The sequence below is a fragment of the Balaenoptera acutorostrata genome, chromosome 10 (genome assembly GCF_949987535.1).
Source record: "Balaenoptera acutorostrata chromosome 10, mBalAcu1.1, whole genome shotgun sequence".
In the NCBI taxonomy this organism is placed as follows: Eukaryota; Metazoa; Chordata; class Mammalia; order Artiodactyla; family Balaenopteridae; genus Balaenoptera; species Balaenoptera acutorostrata.
This window is the reverse complement of record NC_080073.1, coordinates 102,364,143-102,383,282: the sequence shown is the minus strand read 5'-3', so window position 1 is coordinate 102,383,282 and position 19,140 is coordinate 102,364,143. Positions and strand designations below refer to the sequence as shown.

The 19,140-nt window shown below is 44.0% G+C and overlaps 1 protein-coding gene across 7 annotated transcripts in view; it reads left to right on the top strand.

Annotated features, from left to right (window-relative positions):
* Nucleotides 1–19,140, top strand: part of RREB1 (ras responsive element binding protein 1) — a 129,070-nt gene that overhangs the window by 72,413 nt on the left and 37,517 nt on the right. For all 7 annotated transcript variants that reach the window (XM_057554841.1, XM_057554835.1, XM_057554838.1 and 4 more), the window contains 2 exons: nt 1,509–1,598; nt 2,305–2,468. In XM_057554841.1, coding sequence (XP_057410824.1) covers nt 1,509–1,598; nt 2,305–2,468 — 254 coding nt within the window. The remainder of the gene's footprint in view (nt 1–1,508; nt 1,599–2,304; nt 2,469–19,140) is intronic.

Here is a 19,140-nt window from a genome sequence, read left to right as displayed (position 1 = left end):
GAGTGCTCTCACTTTGTTGTTACTACTTTTGGTTTTGGTTTCTCTGCCCGGTGGTTCTTGGCCAGCTCCTTTCTGACTGTCGTGGAGTGGGGCTGAGAAGGCCTGACACCCTCCTCCCCACAGACGCACACATTCTGCCTCGGGGAGGAGTGGGAGTGGATGATGGCTGGGTGAGGGTGCAGGGTTTTTTTGTGTTTTGTTTTTTAAATTGTCTCTGGGTTAATCACCTTCCTTAGAATTCATGTCTGTGATTTTTTTTTTAATTTGAGAGTGAAAAAACGTGCAGCATACCTATTTCTCAGACCCAAGGCCACAGGCTGGGAGCAGGTGTATATTGCTTAAAATGAGGCTTAATTTGCTTAATTGCTTAAAATGGGTCCCTCTCACTGTAGGAGCCGCGTACTAGACCCCATCATGCGTTCACTCCACCCCGTCTGGTGCCGTTTGTTTTTATGGTCTTCGGGGTGACTTTTATTTTCGTCATCTCTCATGAGCCAACCACAAGGGTGTTTCCTTTCTGTGCCTTGGGGTTAATCCTTTTTGGGTCAGACTTATACAGCCTAGCGGTTTAGGGCATGGGCTTTGGAGCAGCTGGCCTGAGTTTTAATCCTGGCTCTGCTACTTAATAGTTCTTTGATTTGGGGGCAGGTTACTTGCCTCTCTGTACCCGTTTCCTCATCCCGAAAATGGGATCCATAATAGTGGCGGTTTCTCACGGTTGTGTGAAAAAACACTATTCTGTATGTGCAGAGTTTAGCACATAGTAAGTGTTCAGTAATTGGTTTTATTTCAGGGAACAGAAATGCATTCAAATGAGTACAAGTAAAAAGAGGGCTATTGAAAGATGCCCGAGGGTCCAGCCCTCCCTCCTGTCACCTCCCAGCGACTGCACCCTCCCTCACTCTTTTTTATTATTTATAAGCAGTGGTAAGCAGGTGCTCGCAGCGAGTAAAAGGATCCCGTTGATGTCCGATGGGCACACTGGTGGGTACAGGGGCCTTCCACCCTCGGGAGGGTGGGTTTTTGACGTGAGAACTCCGTTCCCTCTCGTGTGTCTTGGTGGACTCAAGACCAGGTAGAAACTAGTGACTGGAGCCTGGGTCAGAATTGAGGAGAAATACATCCCTTTTCTAGCTCAGCTGTGACTTGATGCTTAATTTTTCGCCATCACTGATGATTAACTAAATGGTGCCTAACAAGAACACTAGTATTTACTGAGCACTTAGCCTGTACGGGGCACTGTTCTGGTGCCTTCTATGTGCTGATTGATCTAATCCTCATCACCATGTGATGCAGTAGATGCTATTATTTTCCCCATTTTACAAATGAGGAAACTGAGGGCAGACAGGACGGCCACTCTCCCAAGCTCATACCCAGCCAGGCTCCAGGGCCTATGCTCTCAGCTGCTCTGTTGCTACAGCTCGTCAGACACAGATGTTTATAACAGAGATGAGAGGCACTAGTTCACTGTGAGCTGAAATGGATTCTCTCTTTTATTCTCTTTTCAGGAAACAAAAGAGGAGAAGTCTTCCTATAACTGTCCCCTGTGTGAGAAGATTTGCACTACACAGCATCAGTTAACTATGCACATTCGCCAGGTTTGCTGCTGCTTTTGTATTTTCTTTGTTAAGAGAAGGGATGGGATTTTATCTTAACGGATGAATTGTGGCTGTTTAATTTAGAGTTAATATTCTTAATTTTGAGGGGCAGTCATGAAATAATTTTTGTGTGTCCGTGTTATTGTGACAGAGTCCCAGGTCAACACAGAATATCTTTTTGGAATTTAGCAAACATCTAATTAACTAACCACATATGACAGAAGACTTTTCATCATCTGTGACTTGTCATTGTGAACCAGATCTCCTCACAGTACAGTGAGATTATAGACGTAGACCCTAATTCTATATATTGCTATAAACTTACATCATGTAGCAGGGAATTTCCTTTATTTGGGATCTCTTTTGGCTTTTCTTCTTTATTGTAAGATTTATCCTTCTCCCTTGCCTGCTGTGGCTGGTTCATGACAAGTATTGAATCTAGAACAGCGAAGGACTGACAATATTCAAATCATAACATGGTACTGAATAGTAGCATCATTTAGTAACTTGGGTTTGATAGAACAGAATATTTATTTGCCTATGGTCTCAATAGATTTTGATGTTCGGGACGATATTTTAAATGAAAAAGAAAAAAATGGCTGAAAAGTGTTAGTTTTTTTTTAATAAAGCTCTGAATGTGCATTTCATAATCACCTCGTTTTGACCCGTCTTCCTAAGTGACCACTGCGATCATTGCTTTCTGCAGCACAACACAGACACTGGAGGGGCCGACCATTCATGCAGCATTTGCGGGAAGTCGCTGAGCTCGGCCAGCTCCCTGGACCGCCACATGCTGGTGCACTCTGGGGAGAGGCCTTACAAGTGCGCTGTGTGTGGCCAGTCTTTTACCACCAACGGGAACATGCACAGGTGGGTGAGGGCAGCCTTTGCCTGCTGGCTGGAGCCTGGAGGCTGACAGAAAGCAAAGTGGCCTTCCATCCATCTTACCAAAAGGTGCAAAGAGTTCTGTTCACTGTATGGAAAAGCCAGAGATGGTTTTGTTTGCCTGCCGTGTACAGTCTCCAGTGTGTCAGAGGTGTCTGCTCAAGGAAACAGAAGTACCTGGGCTAGGTCTTTGGCCGATGGGGGAATCTTCAGGGTGACCCTTTGCCAATTGGAGTTTCTTTGCCTAGGTGCCAGAGGTGGGCAGCTTATCAGACACAGAGGAACCCTAGAGGATTAGCAGAGTAACCCTTGCCTTTTTAAAACTATTTGCATATGCCTACCAGATACCCTGCAGGGCAAAAAATTTCTGGAGCAGTTGAATAAATAGTTAAGTGGGCTGGTCCTAGAGCTTCAGGATAAGATAGGATAAAATGAGAAAGAAAATCTGATAAATGTCAGGAATCTATTCCTGAGGGAGAAAGAGGCTCACTCAGAAGTGGGAGGGAGCTCAGTGGTGGGTATATTAAAATGTGGGAGGAACCAATGGAAAATGCACTTTACAGAACGATTACTTATGTTTTAAGGGTTAGAACAGACTTCTTTTAATGCTTTTCTTTTTTTACACACACATTTAGGAACATTGGAAATCCAGGAAAATGTTTTAAAGGGACTCCGAATTTCACCTTCTCAAAAAATCAGGCTGTTTTTATTTTTCCATATTCCCTTTTAGGCGTTATGTTGATTTCTTTCAAAGAGTTGACTAACGTTGTTTTTTACATATTTATTGAAAAGAAGACTTTATATAGTTGTGAAATTGATATTTTATCATATACAAATACTCAAACGAGATGGTCCAGTTTATTCCAACTGAAATCATTTTATGATCCACTGATGGTGTACTTGGGACATACTGGTATAGTGGTAAATTTCTGGATTTTTGGAATTAGGCTCCCGATTTCAAATCTCAGCTCTGCTACTTGTAAATTTTCCATCCTTGAGCAAGTTGCATAACCTTGGTACCTCACTTTCCTTCTCTTTAAAATGAGATTTTTAATGAGAATTTGGAGATAATGAGTTTAGCCTATGGCAGGCACTCAACTAGTGCTATGTATTATTTTTATTGGCATTTCTGAGTAATGCTGCTGTAACTTGAATCCTGTGGATTTCTCAGTCTGAACTCCTAGAAGTAGGGTAGAGTATGACATTATGAAAGGTATCACTATTTTAAAGAATTTTGATGAAGTGGGTTTTTTTTTTTCCATATAAGTTCCAATCCCCTTTGCCCCCTCACCTCCTCCTAGGAGTGTTTTTGAGTACAAAGCAGGAAGTGAGTACTGTCATCGTTTTTTGATATATTTTACATTTTAGCTTTTTACTTTTTTACCTCCACATCAGCCTGTTAGTATCATTTTGCCTTCTGTTTGCCATTCGTTTTGTTTTGCCTTCTCCTTTTATCCCACCTGCAAAAAAAAAAAAAAAAAAAGTCCTTTGTCGCTTGTGTATTTGACCCCTCAAAATCCGGTCCTAGAGGTATTGCCTGCTCCCTTCTTGGGGGGTTTCCCCGCTTTCTCCTAACCAATTTTAGAACATTTTCATTACCCCCAAAAGAAACCCCATACCCATTATCAGTCACTTCTCATTACTACCCACCCTCCAGGCCTAGGAGAACACTCATCTACTTTCCCTCTGTTGATTCACCTATTCTGGACTTTTCATGTAGCATGCGGTCTTTTGTGACCAGCTTCTTTCACTTAGCATTAATGTTTTCAAGATTCATCTGTGTTGTAGCATCTATCAGTATTTTATTATTTTTTATTGTCATATAACAGTCCATTGTATGGACATACCACATTTTATTCACCTCTTCATCAATTGGTGGACATTTGAGTCATTTTCACTCTTTGACTATTATGAATAATGCTGTTGTGAACATTGTTGTACAAGTTTTGTGTGGACATGTGTTTCCACTTCTCTTGGGTAGATACTTAGGAGGGGAATTGCTGAGTCGTGTGGTAACTCCATGTTTTAACATTTTGAGGAACAGCAAAGCTGTTTTCCAGAGCAGCTCCATCATTTTACACTCCCACCAGCAGTGTGTGAGGGTTGCAGCTTTACACATCCTTGCCAACACTTGCCTTTTTCATCACAGCCACCCCAGTAGGTGTGAAGTGAAATCCCCATGCGTTCATAATTTTAGTTTTCACATTTAAGTCTACAATTCATTTGAAGTTGATATTTGTGTATAGTATAAGGAAGGAATCCAAGTTCAGTCTTTTGTACTATTTGTTTAAAAACTTTTCTTTCCTCATTGAATTATCTTACCACCTTTATCAAATTTCAGTTAACCATAAACGTAAGGATTTATTTCTGTACTCTCAATTCTGTTCCATTGATACGTATGTCTGTCCTGAGGCCTAACACTGTATTGATTACTGTAGCTTTTGGTAAGTTTTGAAATTCAAACTTAGATCTTTTCCTAGATTGTTTTGGCTATTCTGGGTTGCTTGCATTTCTGTGTGAATTTTAGGGTCAGCTTATCAATTTCTGCAGAAAAAAGCAGCTGGGAAGATTATAGGGATTGCAAAATGTGTAGGTCAGGTTGGGGGCATCGCCATCTAACAATATTAAATCTTTGAGCACGGGATATTGTCCATTTATTTAAGTCTTAATAGATTTCTTTCCACTATGTTTTATCGTTTTTAAGAGTGCAAGTTTTATATTTATTTATAAATAAATATATTTATTTATAAATTTATTTATTTATTTATAAATAAATATATTTATTTATAAATTTATTTATTTATTTATTTATAAATATATTTATTTTAAATTTATTCCAAAGTGTTTTATTCTTTTTAGTGGTATTGTGAATGGAATTGTTTTCTACTTTTGTTTTTTGACTGTTGGTTGCTAATGTATAAAAATAACAATTCAAATTTTATATTGGTTTTGTTTCCTGCAACCCTTCTGATCTTGTTTATTCATTCTAATAGTTATTTGGTGGATTCCTTAGGATTTTCTATATCTAAGATCATGTCATCTGCAAGTAGAGAGAGTTTTCCTTTTTCCTTTGAAACCTTTTATTTATTTTTCTTGCCTGCTAGCCTGGGCTGGACCCTCCAGTGTGATGTTCAATAGAAGTGAAAAGAATGGACATCCTTGTCTTATTTCTGATCTTATGGAGGAAAGATTCCGTCTTTTCCCATTAAATACGCTGTTAGTTGTAGGTTTTTCATAAATGCCCTTTATCAGTTTGAAGAAGTTCCTTTCTATTCCTAGTTTGCTTGGTGTTTTTTTTTTTTTAATTAATTAATTTATTTATTTATTTTTGGCTGTGTTGGGTATTCGTTTCTGTGCGAGGGCTTTCTCTAGTTGTGGCAAGCGGGGGCCACTCTTCATCGCGGTGCGCGGGCCTCTCACTATCGCGGCCTCTCTTGTTGCAGAGCACAGGCTCCAGACGCGCAGGCTCAGCAGTTGTGGCTCATGGGCCTAGTTGCTCCGCAGCATGTGGGATCTTCCCAGACCAGGGCTTGAACCCGTGTCCCCTGCATTGGCAGGCAGATTCTCAACCACTGCGCCACCAGGGACGCCCTGCTTGGTGTTTTTATCATGAAAAGGTGTTAGATTTTGTCAAAGGCTAATTCTACATCTATCAAGATGGTCAAGTTGTTTTTGTCCTTTATTCTGTTTTGGATGTTAAATTAACCTTATTCCTGAGGTAAATCCCACTTGGGCACAATGTATAGTCATTTTGTCATATATTGATAGATTGGGTTTGCTAGTGTTTTGTTAAAAGATTTTTGCCTATATTTATAGGCAAAGAGATATTGGTCTGTAGTTTTCTTGTGATGTCCTTTGCTGGTTTTTATATCAGGGTAGTATTAGCCTCAGAGAGTGAATTTGGAAATATTCTCTCCTCCTCTGGTTTTTGGAAGGGTTTGTGAAGAGTTGGTATTAATTCTTTTTAATTAGATATGTGGTAGAATTCATCAGTGAAGCCATCTGGGCTTTTCTTTCTGAGAAGTTTTTAAATTACTAATTCAGTCTCTTTACTTGTGATAGGTCTGTTCACACTTTCTGTTTCTTCTTGAGTCAGCTTCAGTAGTGAATGTCTTTTCTAGAAGTTTAGCCATTTGGTCTAAGTTATCTAATTGGTTGTCATACAGTTGTTCGTAGTGTCCCCTTACAATCCTCTTTATTCTGTAAGGTCAATAGTAATGTCTCCTCTTTCATTCCTGATTTTAATAATTTGAGCCTTTTCAATTTTTTTCCTTAGTCAATTCAATCCAGCTGAACATTTGACGATTTTATTGGTCTTTTCAAAGAACTTTTGATTTTGTTGATTTTTCCTCTGTTGCTTTTCTGTTCTCTCCTTCATTAATTTTCTACTCTAAACATGATTTTTTCCCTCCTGCTTGCTTTAGGTTTAGCTTGCTCTTCTCTTTCTGGTGTTTTAAGGTAGAAGATTAGACTATTTATTCGAGAACGTTTTTTTGTAGAGGCACTTACAGCTATAAACTTCCCTTTAAGCATTGCTTCCATCACATCCCATAAATATTTGTATGTTGTGTCTTCTTTTTCATTCATCTCAAAGTATTTTCTAATTTCCCTGCGATCTCTTCTTTGTTTATTTAGGAGTATGTTCAATTTCCACATATTTACAACTTCTCATATTTATTTCTATTATTAATGTCTAATTTCATTCCATTGTAGTTGGAGAACATACTTTCTGTGATTTCAATTTTTTTTTAAATTTATTGAGGCTGGTTTTATGGCCTAGCATATGGTCTGTCCTGGAGAACATCCCGCGTCTGTTTGAGAAGAGCATGTATTCTGCTGTTGTTGGGTGGAGTGTTTTCTTGACGTACTGTCAGTTCCAGCTGGTTGATACACTGTTTAAGTCTTCTGTTTCCTCACGGATTTTCATTTGTCTTTATGTGCTCTACGTGTAAGCTTTGTACGGTTATCGTCCCATTTTGCAGATAAGGAAACTTGCTTAAGATCAAAGTCAGTGCTGAGGTTTGAACATAGGCTGTCAGGCTTAGAGGCCATGAGGAATAATTGATACAGCTTTCGTGTCACTTTACGTATTAGAAAAAAAGCACTCTTTCAAGCTTTACCCTCTTTAGGAATAATTTCATGTTGTTGTAGAGCATTATTTTCAATGTCAAACTATTTGAGCCATCCTACTAGCATAGTACACTCTATTTCATGAGCATGGAATCGCTTTTTATTGATTTTTTTTAACAGTGTGTTGTTTGTGAACTATATTGAATTTTTTATAGCCCAACCCTTGATATTACCCTAAGATGCATTTCTCATTTATGCACAATGCATATTGGAGTTGTTTGTAAATTACTGTTTATAAGTATTTTTTTAAAGCAGGCCTTAGGGATGTTTGTGCTAATTTTGGGTTTTGTGCTGATTTTATTGTGAGTCATCTTGATTTGGAGGAGAGGACTAATTGTTGGGGGCTGCGTTCTAGTCCTAATTCTGCAGAATGTTTCAGAAATCTCTCGATTTTTCTATACTTTACCAAAATGGCATGGTAAAACCTCATTTAGAACTTGTATTCAAATGCAGTGTTTGTGAAAGCATTGTGAAGGCTTACCGTGTACTAGGGAAATGTCCTGGGTGAGGGGTGTTCCTGAGTTTGTATTTTCAGAGCTGAAGGCACCCTTGTGATAATCTTTGAGAGGTATGCACTCCTAGCTGTGTGACGCTAGCAGGTTAATTAGCCTCTCTGTGTCTTGGTTACTTCATCTGTAGAAGGCAGGGATATCTGTACCAATGGGAGCATTGTGGGGATTCATAAATTAACACATGCAAAGCACTTAGGATAATGTTAGTTAATCACTACTTATAAATAAATTGAAGTAAGTGGTCACTGGTGTTGTGATGGTGGTGGTGCCACTGAAGGGAGGTGTGGCGACCGACTACGCATGTGATGCCAGAACATAAATGAACGGTGGTCTTTTCTTTCGCCTGTTGCTCTACTAACCCTGTAATTTAAATACCAAAAAACTTATTTAGAATGTCTGAGTTTATCACACTGCATTTATTTTTGTCTTCCCTGTAGAAAATTGCAAACAATGAGTTAAAAGAACATTTGGTGTTCGGTAATCAGTCATAGTCATTACCACCTTCACTTGTTGGTGAATCTGTACTTTTGAAAATGAAAAATTATAAAAATGTGAAAACACTGACAAAAATGTGCCAGAAAGAGTAGAGTTAGATTTATTTGTCCTGGTGGATCTGTTCCAGAATCTGATACTCGAACGGTGAGCTGTGATCTCTCCTGAGCACATACCTGTGTTACATTAATCAGGGGCCGGAGCTGCCCTGGGAGGTGTGTGCAGGGATTAAAAAAGAAGAGTGAAAACCCAAGTTGTGCTTAGCTGCATCCTTGCTTCACTTCCAAAGCCTGGAAGGAGGTCAGTGGACTGTGTGTGTGGTGCTCAAGACCCAAGTTCTGTTTCTCATTTTTCTTCGGCTGCTGCTGCTTCTCAAGGTCTGCAGCCGCAGCTGCCATCAGTAGAGCCAGGAGCTCACAGGTCGGGGCTCTGGAGCCCATGCTAAGCCCGGGCCGGTGCACCCACCCCCGAGTCCCTGTTCTGCCTCGTTTCTAACCTGCCCTGGGCCCCCTTTCCTGTGTCAGTTTCATGTGACACGGCTCTGGGCTCTGGTTTTCAGTACACCCCCTTCGGGGGTGCAGATTCAGTAAGGCCCGTGCCGTGACATGAGTCCCTGTGATGCAGATTTCTAGATCTGATTCTCCAAGGCCCGATTCCACAGAGCTGGTCTGAGGACTCCTAGTGCCCCTTCCCTTGGCCTCCTGCCCACCTGTTCCAAAGGTCATCTGCACACGCATGCATGCTGCACACCTCCGTGTGCACATTCTCTTGGATAAGCCCCACCTTCCCCAGGTTTATCGCTGAGCACCACATGTAGGAGGCAGATCTGGGTTCCAGCCCAGATTTTTGTTGCTTCAGCACCCAGAGGGCCTCATTCTACGTTTCACAGCATGGACCCCCAGAACTATGTCCTTTTCAATTTCAGGTTATTCCTAGCTGATAGTGAGGTACTCTTTGCAGTCACCCACTTTGTAAAGCAACTCACTGTATCTCCTTTGGCCACTAGTCATTTTATAAGTGTGTTTGTTATCTTTGTTTATTAGGCTAATTGGCCTTTTTGTAGAGTTTCCTTCACCTTAGTTTCATGAGAGGACCATCAGCACATAATCAACCCAGCAGAATTATCATATTAGTAAAAGAAAAATAAACTTCACAGAACCAGAGAGCAGATTAAATTGTTATGTGCTGTCATGTTGATAGTTGCACTGTAGCTCTGATGTAGCCCATAACTTACTATAATTTAATTCCAGTAAATACATTTAAATGATATTTAAAACTGATTGTATATTTGGCAACTAGGGACACTAGAGTGATGCAGATTCCAGTTCATTTTGAAAAAGGTTGGGGGAGAGACCGTCTCAATTTATTACCGTATCTGGTACAGTTTTTCAAGTTACCACTTCCCTGACTGCGGATTCTCGTGTTTTTGAGGTTTGAAAATCCTTTATCCCAAACCTTTCTAACCACAGCTTAGTTCCTGAGCAGAATAACAGGCTGCCGTCACAGTGCAAAACATGCATCACGGAAACATCACCATGGCTCCAGCTTCTAACTTCCCAGAACTCTTTATCAGTTGCTCCCATGTTGAAAATTTGGATTGAGCAGTGCTCGTCTTCCAAAACAAACTTGGGAAACTGAGCCAGAGCACGCCCTCTGGGAGAGCTCAGTGTAGGAAAAAGGGCACTGAGCTTTGCAATTTGCAAAACTTTCCGAAAAGTGCTGGACGGCAGAGCTATGAAGAAGTGATGATACTTGAGAGGGTTGCAATGGATCTCATTTGGAAAGAATCAGACCTCTGAAATGGGTATTTTTCTTTTGCCTTGGAAAATAGGAAATTAATTTCCACTTTGCCTTGGAAAATAAGAAATTAATTTCCACTTTGCTCCTCATCTTACAAACTCTAGACTTTCAAGCTGTAAAGAGAGTCATGGAATCATGTTGAGGACACACAGGCGAGAGACCCTGACCAGAGCAAGCTTTCCTAACTTCTGCATTCTTTGGAAGGTATATCCTTTGGAGGATAACACATCCTCCAGAGAGCAGGGATGTATTATCATTTCAGCTGTGTGTTCAGAAGGCAAGGCAGGGACATCCCTGGAGTGTCACCTGCTTGTTTTGCTTTCCTCCTGCAATGGGCATGCCTTTGTCCATTGCTAAGTACAGGAGACACAGGCCCTGAGGATGCCGCTGGATAATGGACAGTCTTCAGGAACAGAGGCTTATGTGTTCCTATTATGCTGGAAAAAAACATTCGCTGCACAGAAATGTGACCTATTCCATGACGAATGAGACCGCGGAGGCTCTGAATTTAGCACACTACTCTCAGATGCTTAGGCACAGCCAGCCCTTGGCATGTACAGCTGAACTTGGGTATCTGAACAGGTGGCCGGCATTGAAGGACAGAAGGAGCAGACGTAGGACAGTGTTTCGGGAGGGTCACTTCTTTACCCTCCAAGCCCAGCAGGAGGAAGGGCCTTGTGAAAATCAGTCGTCGTAATAATCGAGTTTCTGAGGGCACCCTGTCACTAGTTTTGTACGTGCTACTTCTCAAGAGTGGAGGTGCGCACGCAGAGGCTCAGCTAGTCCCATCTTGAAATGAGTCTCAATCACAGTTGCCTGCTTCCTGACATATTCCCTGGAGGGAGGGAAGGGATTGGGTCAGCTCACATGCAAAGAAATTATTTTAGGATAAAAATCTGTGGGTCACCCTACCCAGGACTGAAAATTTTGTTTCCTTGGAAATATTTCTATAAAAAAGAAGGGGGAAATGACTATGTAATAACACTTTTCTTATCTATAACTAAGTATCTGTTCCTTAGGGGGGAAGGCAAATCAGAAGAAAATACCTTTCTGGGACGCTCAGAGGTCTTTACACATTCAGGTCCACTTAGAAGATGATAAATATCGCAGCCCTCTAAAGATTGTTGAGGGGTTTGTGTGAATGAGATTTTAATGTCTTATACACGGTCAGCACAACTGTATGGACTGTACTGGACATGTGATCCTCACATCTGGTGGGTGTTCGGTGACTATATGGTAGTTTCACGATAGCAGTTGGGTATCAAGGCAGTTTCGGTATATTTAGTACTCCGTACTGAAATAGACATATTTCGGGTACAGTTTAGAAAGCCTTTTCTATTACAAGGGATGAAACTTTTTTTCTTTTTAACCAGAAAAAAGAAAGTCGTTAAAGTATAATACCCCATTCCCGGATCATTCCACTTAATATGCTTTTCACTGTCTTGAGAGTCTACATTATTAAAAGGCTGAGAATTTTCCCCTCGAGAGTAAACATTTGTAAATCTATTTGTCAGAGCAAAATGTCTAAGTTACCGCTTTCCCCCAGTAGCATTATTAATTTTTCACCAAATGAGTTTATTGTTTGACTATATTTAAACGTTTTTAGCCTTTCTTCACATCTCATTGGCCGGAATTGAAATTTGTATGCATTTAGTTTAACTTAATAGTTGTTTAAATAGAGGCGGCCTCTCTGTGGGTCCTCTGAGAGCTCTTCCTTCCTCTCCGGCTGTGGCTGATAAAGGACGCTTCACCGAAGGGGGAAGAGGGCCTCCGTTTCTTCATCTATGATGAGGGTGACGTTTTGCTCACAGAAGTTGTTGTTATGAGGATTAAATGCTGTATAATATATACCCAAGCCTCTGGCTTACGTAAGATATTTGACAAATTATAGTTCCCTTCCTTTCTTTTCTCCCTGAGGAAAGTTTAACCCACTAGTCACTCCTCCGTGCCGGTAAGCATGAGTATTTACAAAACCAAGAAAATAGACTCTGTGCCCTTCGACCGTGAGGATTTCAGGCTGCGTCCTCCGTTCGTGACGGCATGAGAGCAGGGTTTTGTGTGCCGTACAGCTTGTCTGAATCGTGCACGTCCTCATTATTAGTGGAACACTTCTGTTCTTTTTGGATTTCTTGTTCTGTGGTGTTCTTACATTTTTTGTGTGGATTTGCACTTACACTATTAGATGAGAGTCTGTGGTCCTTTTCAGAATTCTTACTTTACATTTTAGAAATCTGCATGTAGTAGAAAGCTACCACTCTTCTCTGAGAAAAAGAAAAGGTCAGAGTGATTTGTCACAGAATTTTATTCTTCACATGAGATACAAAGTGTAAGAAAATAGCAAAGCTGGAAGTTTACCCATTTCAGTTGACAGTCTCTTGTGCAGCCTGTTTTGTGTTTGCTAGACTGACATCCTCCAAAACATTTTTCCTTCTACTTTGTGTTTTCTCTATTCTAATACCCCTTTAACCCCTTCAGCAGAGCTTTTTTTTTTTTAATTACTTATTTTTGGCTGCGTTGGGTCTTCGTTGCTGCTCGCAGGCTTTCTCTAGTTGCGGCAAGCGGGGGCTACTCTTCATTGCGGTGCGCGGGCTTCTCATTGCGGTGGCTTCTCTTGTTGCAGAGCACGGGCTCTAGGTGTGCGGGCTTCAGTAGTTGTGGCTCGCAGGCTCTAGAGCGCAGGCTCAGTAGTTGTGGCTCACGGGCTTAGTTGCTCCGCAGCATGTGGGATCTTCCTGGACCAGGGCCTGAACCCATGTCCCCTGCATTGGCAGGCAGATTCTTAACCACTGCGCCACCAGGGACACCCCAGCACAGCTTATTTTATTTTATTTTTTTGAAAGGCTAATTGAAAAATGACCTTGTGCTGTGTCTCACTTTTGATTCTGCGTTTTCCTCTGAAGGACCAGTTCAAGTTCACTTATGCTGGAGAGAGTTTATTCATAGGACCGTGGGAGCGCAGGGAGGTGGTAAACACCAGCCAAGCGTTTTTCCTTGTATCACTGTTTCTCACATTTACGATCTGCTTCCTAATTAAATCGTTTCGTACCATTTGGCCACCTGGATGCTGAGGTTTACAACTTAGCTTTTCTTCTGTTTTGGCAGAGATGGTGTTTGTCTATTAGTTTGTTTTTGGAGATTAAGCAAACGCAAAAGAAATGTTGGGTGCGGGTGATTTGGTATTTTTGACCCACCTTGTCAAACTATTTCGAAAGCTCAGTTGCACCAGGTAAAACTGGTAAATGGCATCAAAATCTGGAGCACCCCTGCTTGCCCACACTTGAGCAACCTGGCAGTTGTGCACGCTGGAAATCAGGTCATGGGAGGCAAGGTGTGTGTTTGCTGGGGTGGGATGCGGCCCGGGGAGCTGGCCTCTGCCCTCTTCTCCTCTGCACACTCCCCTCGTCTGATGGCCCGAGAACTTTGAGCAGATCATGAGTGTGGGTCCCATTTAGTTTTATAATGTGCAAGTAGCAAGGTGAGGAGGAAGGCGGGAGAGGGCGAGTCTGACTGCCAGCGTTAGATCACAAACTTAAACCTGCAGGGTGCTGGCTGCAGGCCACGCAGCACGTCCTGCTTTATACCTTGCATTTTTCCGCCTTTGTTTAAATATTCAACCTGTCCAACCTGTTTGGGCTGAACAAGCTGGTGCTAGCAAACATCGAAACTGTCAACGTTTTTCTGATTTGTTAAGGAAGGTGATTAGCAGCAAATTCTGCACCCCACCCCCCCCCCCAAAAAAAAGTGAACAAGTAGCACAAAAATCTTAGCACGTGTATTTACCACACTGGATACCCACTCTCTCCCTTGGGGCGTGTGTGTGTGCTGGTGGCCTTTCTCCTCTGCTTCCTTCAGGGCTCTGGGTTGACGGAAAGCTTGTTGGCCTTCAGTGGGGAGAGAGTTTGTGTTTCCTTAAACCGGAGATGCAGTTGCATAATAGGTTCACTGGGATGCCGTGACTGCACTCCAGTCTCACTCTCTGAGCTTATATAACCCAGCGCCCTCGGGAGGCTGTGCCGGTTTTGCAGGTGAGAAGACTGAGGTCTGCAGTGGCACGGAGTTTAGCCAAGGCCCAAGCACATCTTGGACCCTCCTTCCCGGGCTCCTTCCCCCACAACAGCACATCATGTGGTCCTGTGTGTCACCCCTGGCCAGCCTTTATCCCACTTAGATAGCAGGGACTGCAGTCACAGACAGGGGCCCTGTGATCTAGTTCGTTTCGCAGGTGAAGTTTGTCTTTGGAGCCCTGTTCATTTTCTCTCTGTCTCTCGCTGGCCCCTGAGGCGTAGAGGATGGTGTCCCCGCAGTGGTGGTGATCTCCCGCACCCACGCCCACACCTGCCTTCTCCCTGCGGTGCGTGGCAGGCCGTCTCAAATGGCCCGGCGCAGGCACTGCTTGTTCCTCTTTTGGAAAAGGCTGGGGGGCAGCAAACGGTGCCGTGGTACCCCCTTATTACCAGGTAGTCCTCTCTTCCTCCTTGCCCAGAAAGGATGTGAATAGCTGGGCTCTGCGGAAGGGTCCGGGTGCCGTGCACATTTCCATTCTACCGTGAAGCGTTGGTTTGGGAATTCGCTTGACTGGCCTTTTAGCTGTTTGCCACCGAAGGGCCTTCTTGGGGGGCAGTGGCAGGTGCTTCCCTCGGAGGTGATGGCTCCCAGCGGAAGGCCCCCATCACCCAAGACCATAGATACGAGTCACTCTTGGGACAGGGCCAGCTCTGAGTGTGGGGCGGCCCCCGCGCTGTATGGGAAGGTTGAAGAAATGGAGGAGTCTAGCCCAGGGAAGGGAAGAGTCCGCACAACATGACGGCCGCCCGGAGATACCTAGGGGCTGTCCAGGGGGAAGGCGGTCATTCTCATTCTCTGGATTAACACAGGATGGGCCCGGCAGGCAGGCTGGTTCAGCTCTGCGTGAATGAGAGAGTTCTCTTTGCATGCGAGAGCACTCAGCTCATCCAGCCTCTGGGGTCTTGAGGGTTTTTTTTCAGAATCTTTAATTTTACATGGAAATAGGTACTCAGTGTCTTTGTGGGTATTATAAACAAAGGAGCCAAATAATGCATGGACAGTGTTATAACAAATGAAAGATTATTTTAGCAAAACAAGGGCAGACAAAGGGGGAAAAGTACAAGAGGGTTCAGGGTATTCGGATTCAAAGGCATGGCTGTTAGGAACAAGGTCTAGAATAAAGATTTTTTTACAAGTTGATATTTATTGACGTGGGCCAACTGCCAAGCTCCCTGCACTGGATTTGAAAGTCAGGAGAGGAGGACAGGGCTTGAGAGTGAGCGGCACGGGCCCTCTGTTGTCTAAGTAGACGGTCGATAACAAGAGAGCGTGTCTCTCGATTCTGCTCTGAAGTCAGTGGCTCCCAGTGTCAACATGAAAGTAGAGAAGGAACGCAGCAGCCAAAGGTGGCCTCACTCCTGCCTGAAGGATGGCCGGGAGAGCGAGGACGGGAGGGGAAATACTCTTCAGGCGACGTGACCCCAGCCCTGTCCGTCAGTGAGGAAGTGTTTGTACCAGGGTCTCCCACGAGACTAAGATGGAGAAGGAACCCAGAGACAGGGGAGCAGAAATCAGGTCCAGCTGGAGCTGGAGCCCTGAGTCGGGCTGCAGAGCCTCTCTGGGCTGGGGAGCTCTGGAGGGGGAGAGCGCAGAGGCATTTATTTGTTAACGAGAAACGTGGACCTGACCCCCGGATACATCCTGCCTCGAGTTAAGATTCCCTAACTTCTCCCACAGTTTCAAACCACCCTCGCAGTGGCAGCAGCAGAGCGCAAGGCCGCGGTCGGCACGAGGAGAGAGATGCTCTGCTTTGGGGTGCGTCTCCCTAGAGTCAGGGGGGAGAGGAGCTGTGGGGAAAGACCTACGTGCCATGCTCCGCCCCTGAGCGGAGGCAGGGGCAGGAGGAGGAAACCTCCTTTGTCGCGGCCTCCACCAGCCACGTGGCAGAGGCCCGGGGGCGGGCTGCAGCCTCCAGGCATTTTGTCCAGGGCAGCCCCCAGGAGCTCCTGGCAGAGGATCCCCGCGGCCGGCCTGCGGACGGCGGGGTGGGGGGGCGCCTCCCTGAGGTCTGCGCCTCTCTCAGGCCTGACTTGTAGGTGTTCCCGAGGGTGCTGTCTCTTCAGTCTGCAAGGCTGCTTTCACCACCATCAAACCTTCCTCCACACCCTGGCACAGTTGGCGTGACCTGCCTTCTGGATAAGCATGACTGAACCTGAGCAACACCCGAATCATCAGAAGGTGCCTTTGGGCTCACAGGTGGGGCCACACGGGGAAGAGCTCCCCCGCCGGCCCCTTGTCCACCTCTGTCTTCACTCCCCCCCCCACCCCGTCGTTTGCCAGCACAGGGCGTGATTGACGTACAGGAGTCACTCTCGGCTCCGCAACCTGAAACTCCTCCCCTAAACATCTGTTAGGGAAATGCACACAAATCTTTCTGGAGACTTACTTTGCTTTGGCCCAAAAAATAGGTTGTAGAGGTGCGATGCCTCTTCATCTCGTTCATTCCCTCTGTGGTTATCACAGGCTTTGTTGTAAAAGCAAAGCTAGCACGGGGTATGGACGGCGAGGTGTCTATAATCAGGCTGTGAAAACCTGTGCAAACCTGTTGACTTCAGTCTGGCGGAGCCCTGAGCCATGCTCGGTGCTGGTTTTGTGTACGGTTTGTGTCCTGTTTACTGAAAGAGTGACCTTCCTTATGATGCCATTCACTCAGACGATTCAACCCCTAGATCAGTAAAGCCTATGTGGAAATTCAGGCTGAGAAGGGAGCAGACACTGGAAGTATCTAGATGTTGCCCGAACTTCGACCTTCACTCATAAATTAGACACGGGAAAGCTTGAAGAAGGTTTGAGACCTGCCATGGGGACACCTTCTACTAGGTGGTCCTTTAAACTTGTTGAAAGTTTTTCAAGGGATTTTACCCCCAAGATAAGAAGGTTAAATTTCCCCGTTTTTGTTACGTATTTATACCTGGTAAACTTGTGCAGGTAAACTGCAGAGTGAACCTGGGAGAGGTTTAATGCTTATATCCAAAAAGTGTCAACATCGTAGTCCGATAGTTAACTGACCTGTGAACAGTGCGAACGGTTAAAGAAGGTAACTGGGATCCAGTGGTTGTCACGCTTGAGCAGGCATGGGTATCAGTGGAGTGAAACCCAGGGTACCGAGCCCTGGCCCAGAGTCTCTGAGTCTGCAGGTCTTCAGCCAGGCCTGAATTTACATCTGTAACAAGCTCCTGGGTAAATCCAGTGCTTCTGGTTGGAGGACCACAGTTTGCAAACCAGTGCTCTGGAAGACTGGCAGTATTATCCCCATTTTATAGGTGCGGAATCTGAAGCTAACATACCTAAGTAACTAGTGGAGTCTCCGTGGTTACTGGATGGTTATTAGGTGGTATCATCTAAAACGTCTCGATGCTCTGAGACCACCCCAAGGCTTCATTGCCGTCACATGGTCTCTCCACCTACTACACCATCTTCCCACCTGAATTTGCTTTTTCACCTACTAAATTCCTGCTTCGTTCTCAGAGCAAGCCAATGCTTGAATGGTTAAGGGTTTATCTCCATTTCCAAATCACACCTAAGAACGGTCAGTAGAAAATTCTTGTATTTGGAACTGGAAGTGAGGAAGTTGTGGGGGGAGGGAGGGATGTGCTTTAGGAATTGGTCTGTCTGCTCTGAGTTACTAGACTGGCATTCAGCTCTTGTACAGGTGTAGTTGTTTTAGCTGTGATGTATTCAGTATTCTTACAGACATCCCACCCTAGCTAAAATGGATCTTTTCACATTTTAGAAGTTAAATAATAACATTTACAGGAGGGAAACTTTGAGCTGAAAATATACATCCACCCCAGAATTCAAAGTGGGCTCCTAAAAAGTACTCAGATTTAGATTTTTTTCCCCTTGTTTGAAAAACATCTGCAATATTTGTCATTATTCATTACTGGAAGAGTCCCCCCACCTCCCAGGAGGGGGCCGGGAGTGCAGTGTTAGGAATGGGAGAAAATTTCCCTTGACTCCTGAAAGAGTTCTGGTAAAATGCCTTCCTTAGACCGCAATGTGGCAGGATTTCTACAGTCGATGTGGCATGCCTCCAAAGGAAATTTCTAGGATTATATGCAGAAAACAGATGTTTACTTTGATTTTACATCAACTTCTCTCTACTGTGGATGTAGGTGTAGTTTTGAATGCATAAATACAGATGAATTCCAATACGAGAAAAAACTACCCCATGTCCTCAGTGTTGATCTTTGGAGTGTTCTTCATCGAGGTCCCTTCACTGTGACACTGTTTTCTATACCATCTCATATCAAGTTAGTGCACATTAAATCCTAGTACAGTGAGTGAGAAGTTATCTTGGAACCTGAAGACGTATGTGGTAGTGATGCTGCAAGTGTAGCAGGCTTTCTGCGTACACATCATCCGTCCATCCATTCCCTCCATCCATCCGTCCATTCAGCAGTGATTGATTCATTCGCCTACTCATCCATCCAGCCATTTGGCCGCTATTTATTAACCATTCACTGTGCATCCCCAGGGGCGAGTGCAGAGAAGAGGAGAGACAAGATTATAATGAAACTTTTTTTCAGTCTGAGCCGAGGAGACAGTCACACGAGTAAATACCCGGTATTTCCGGTTACTGGTATGTGCCGTGAAGGAAGTAAAACCGGGTCGAAGGCTGGAGGGCATCTATGTTGAGCGGGCTGGGGCGCTCGCTG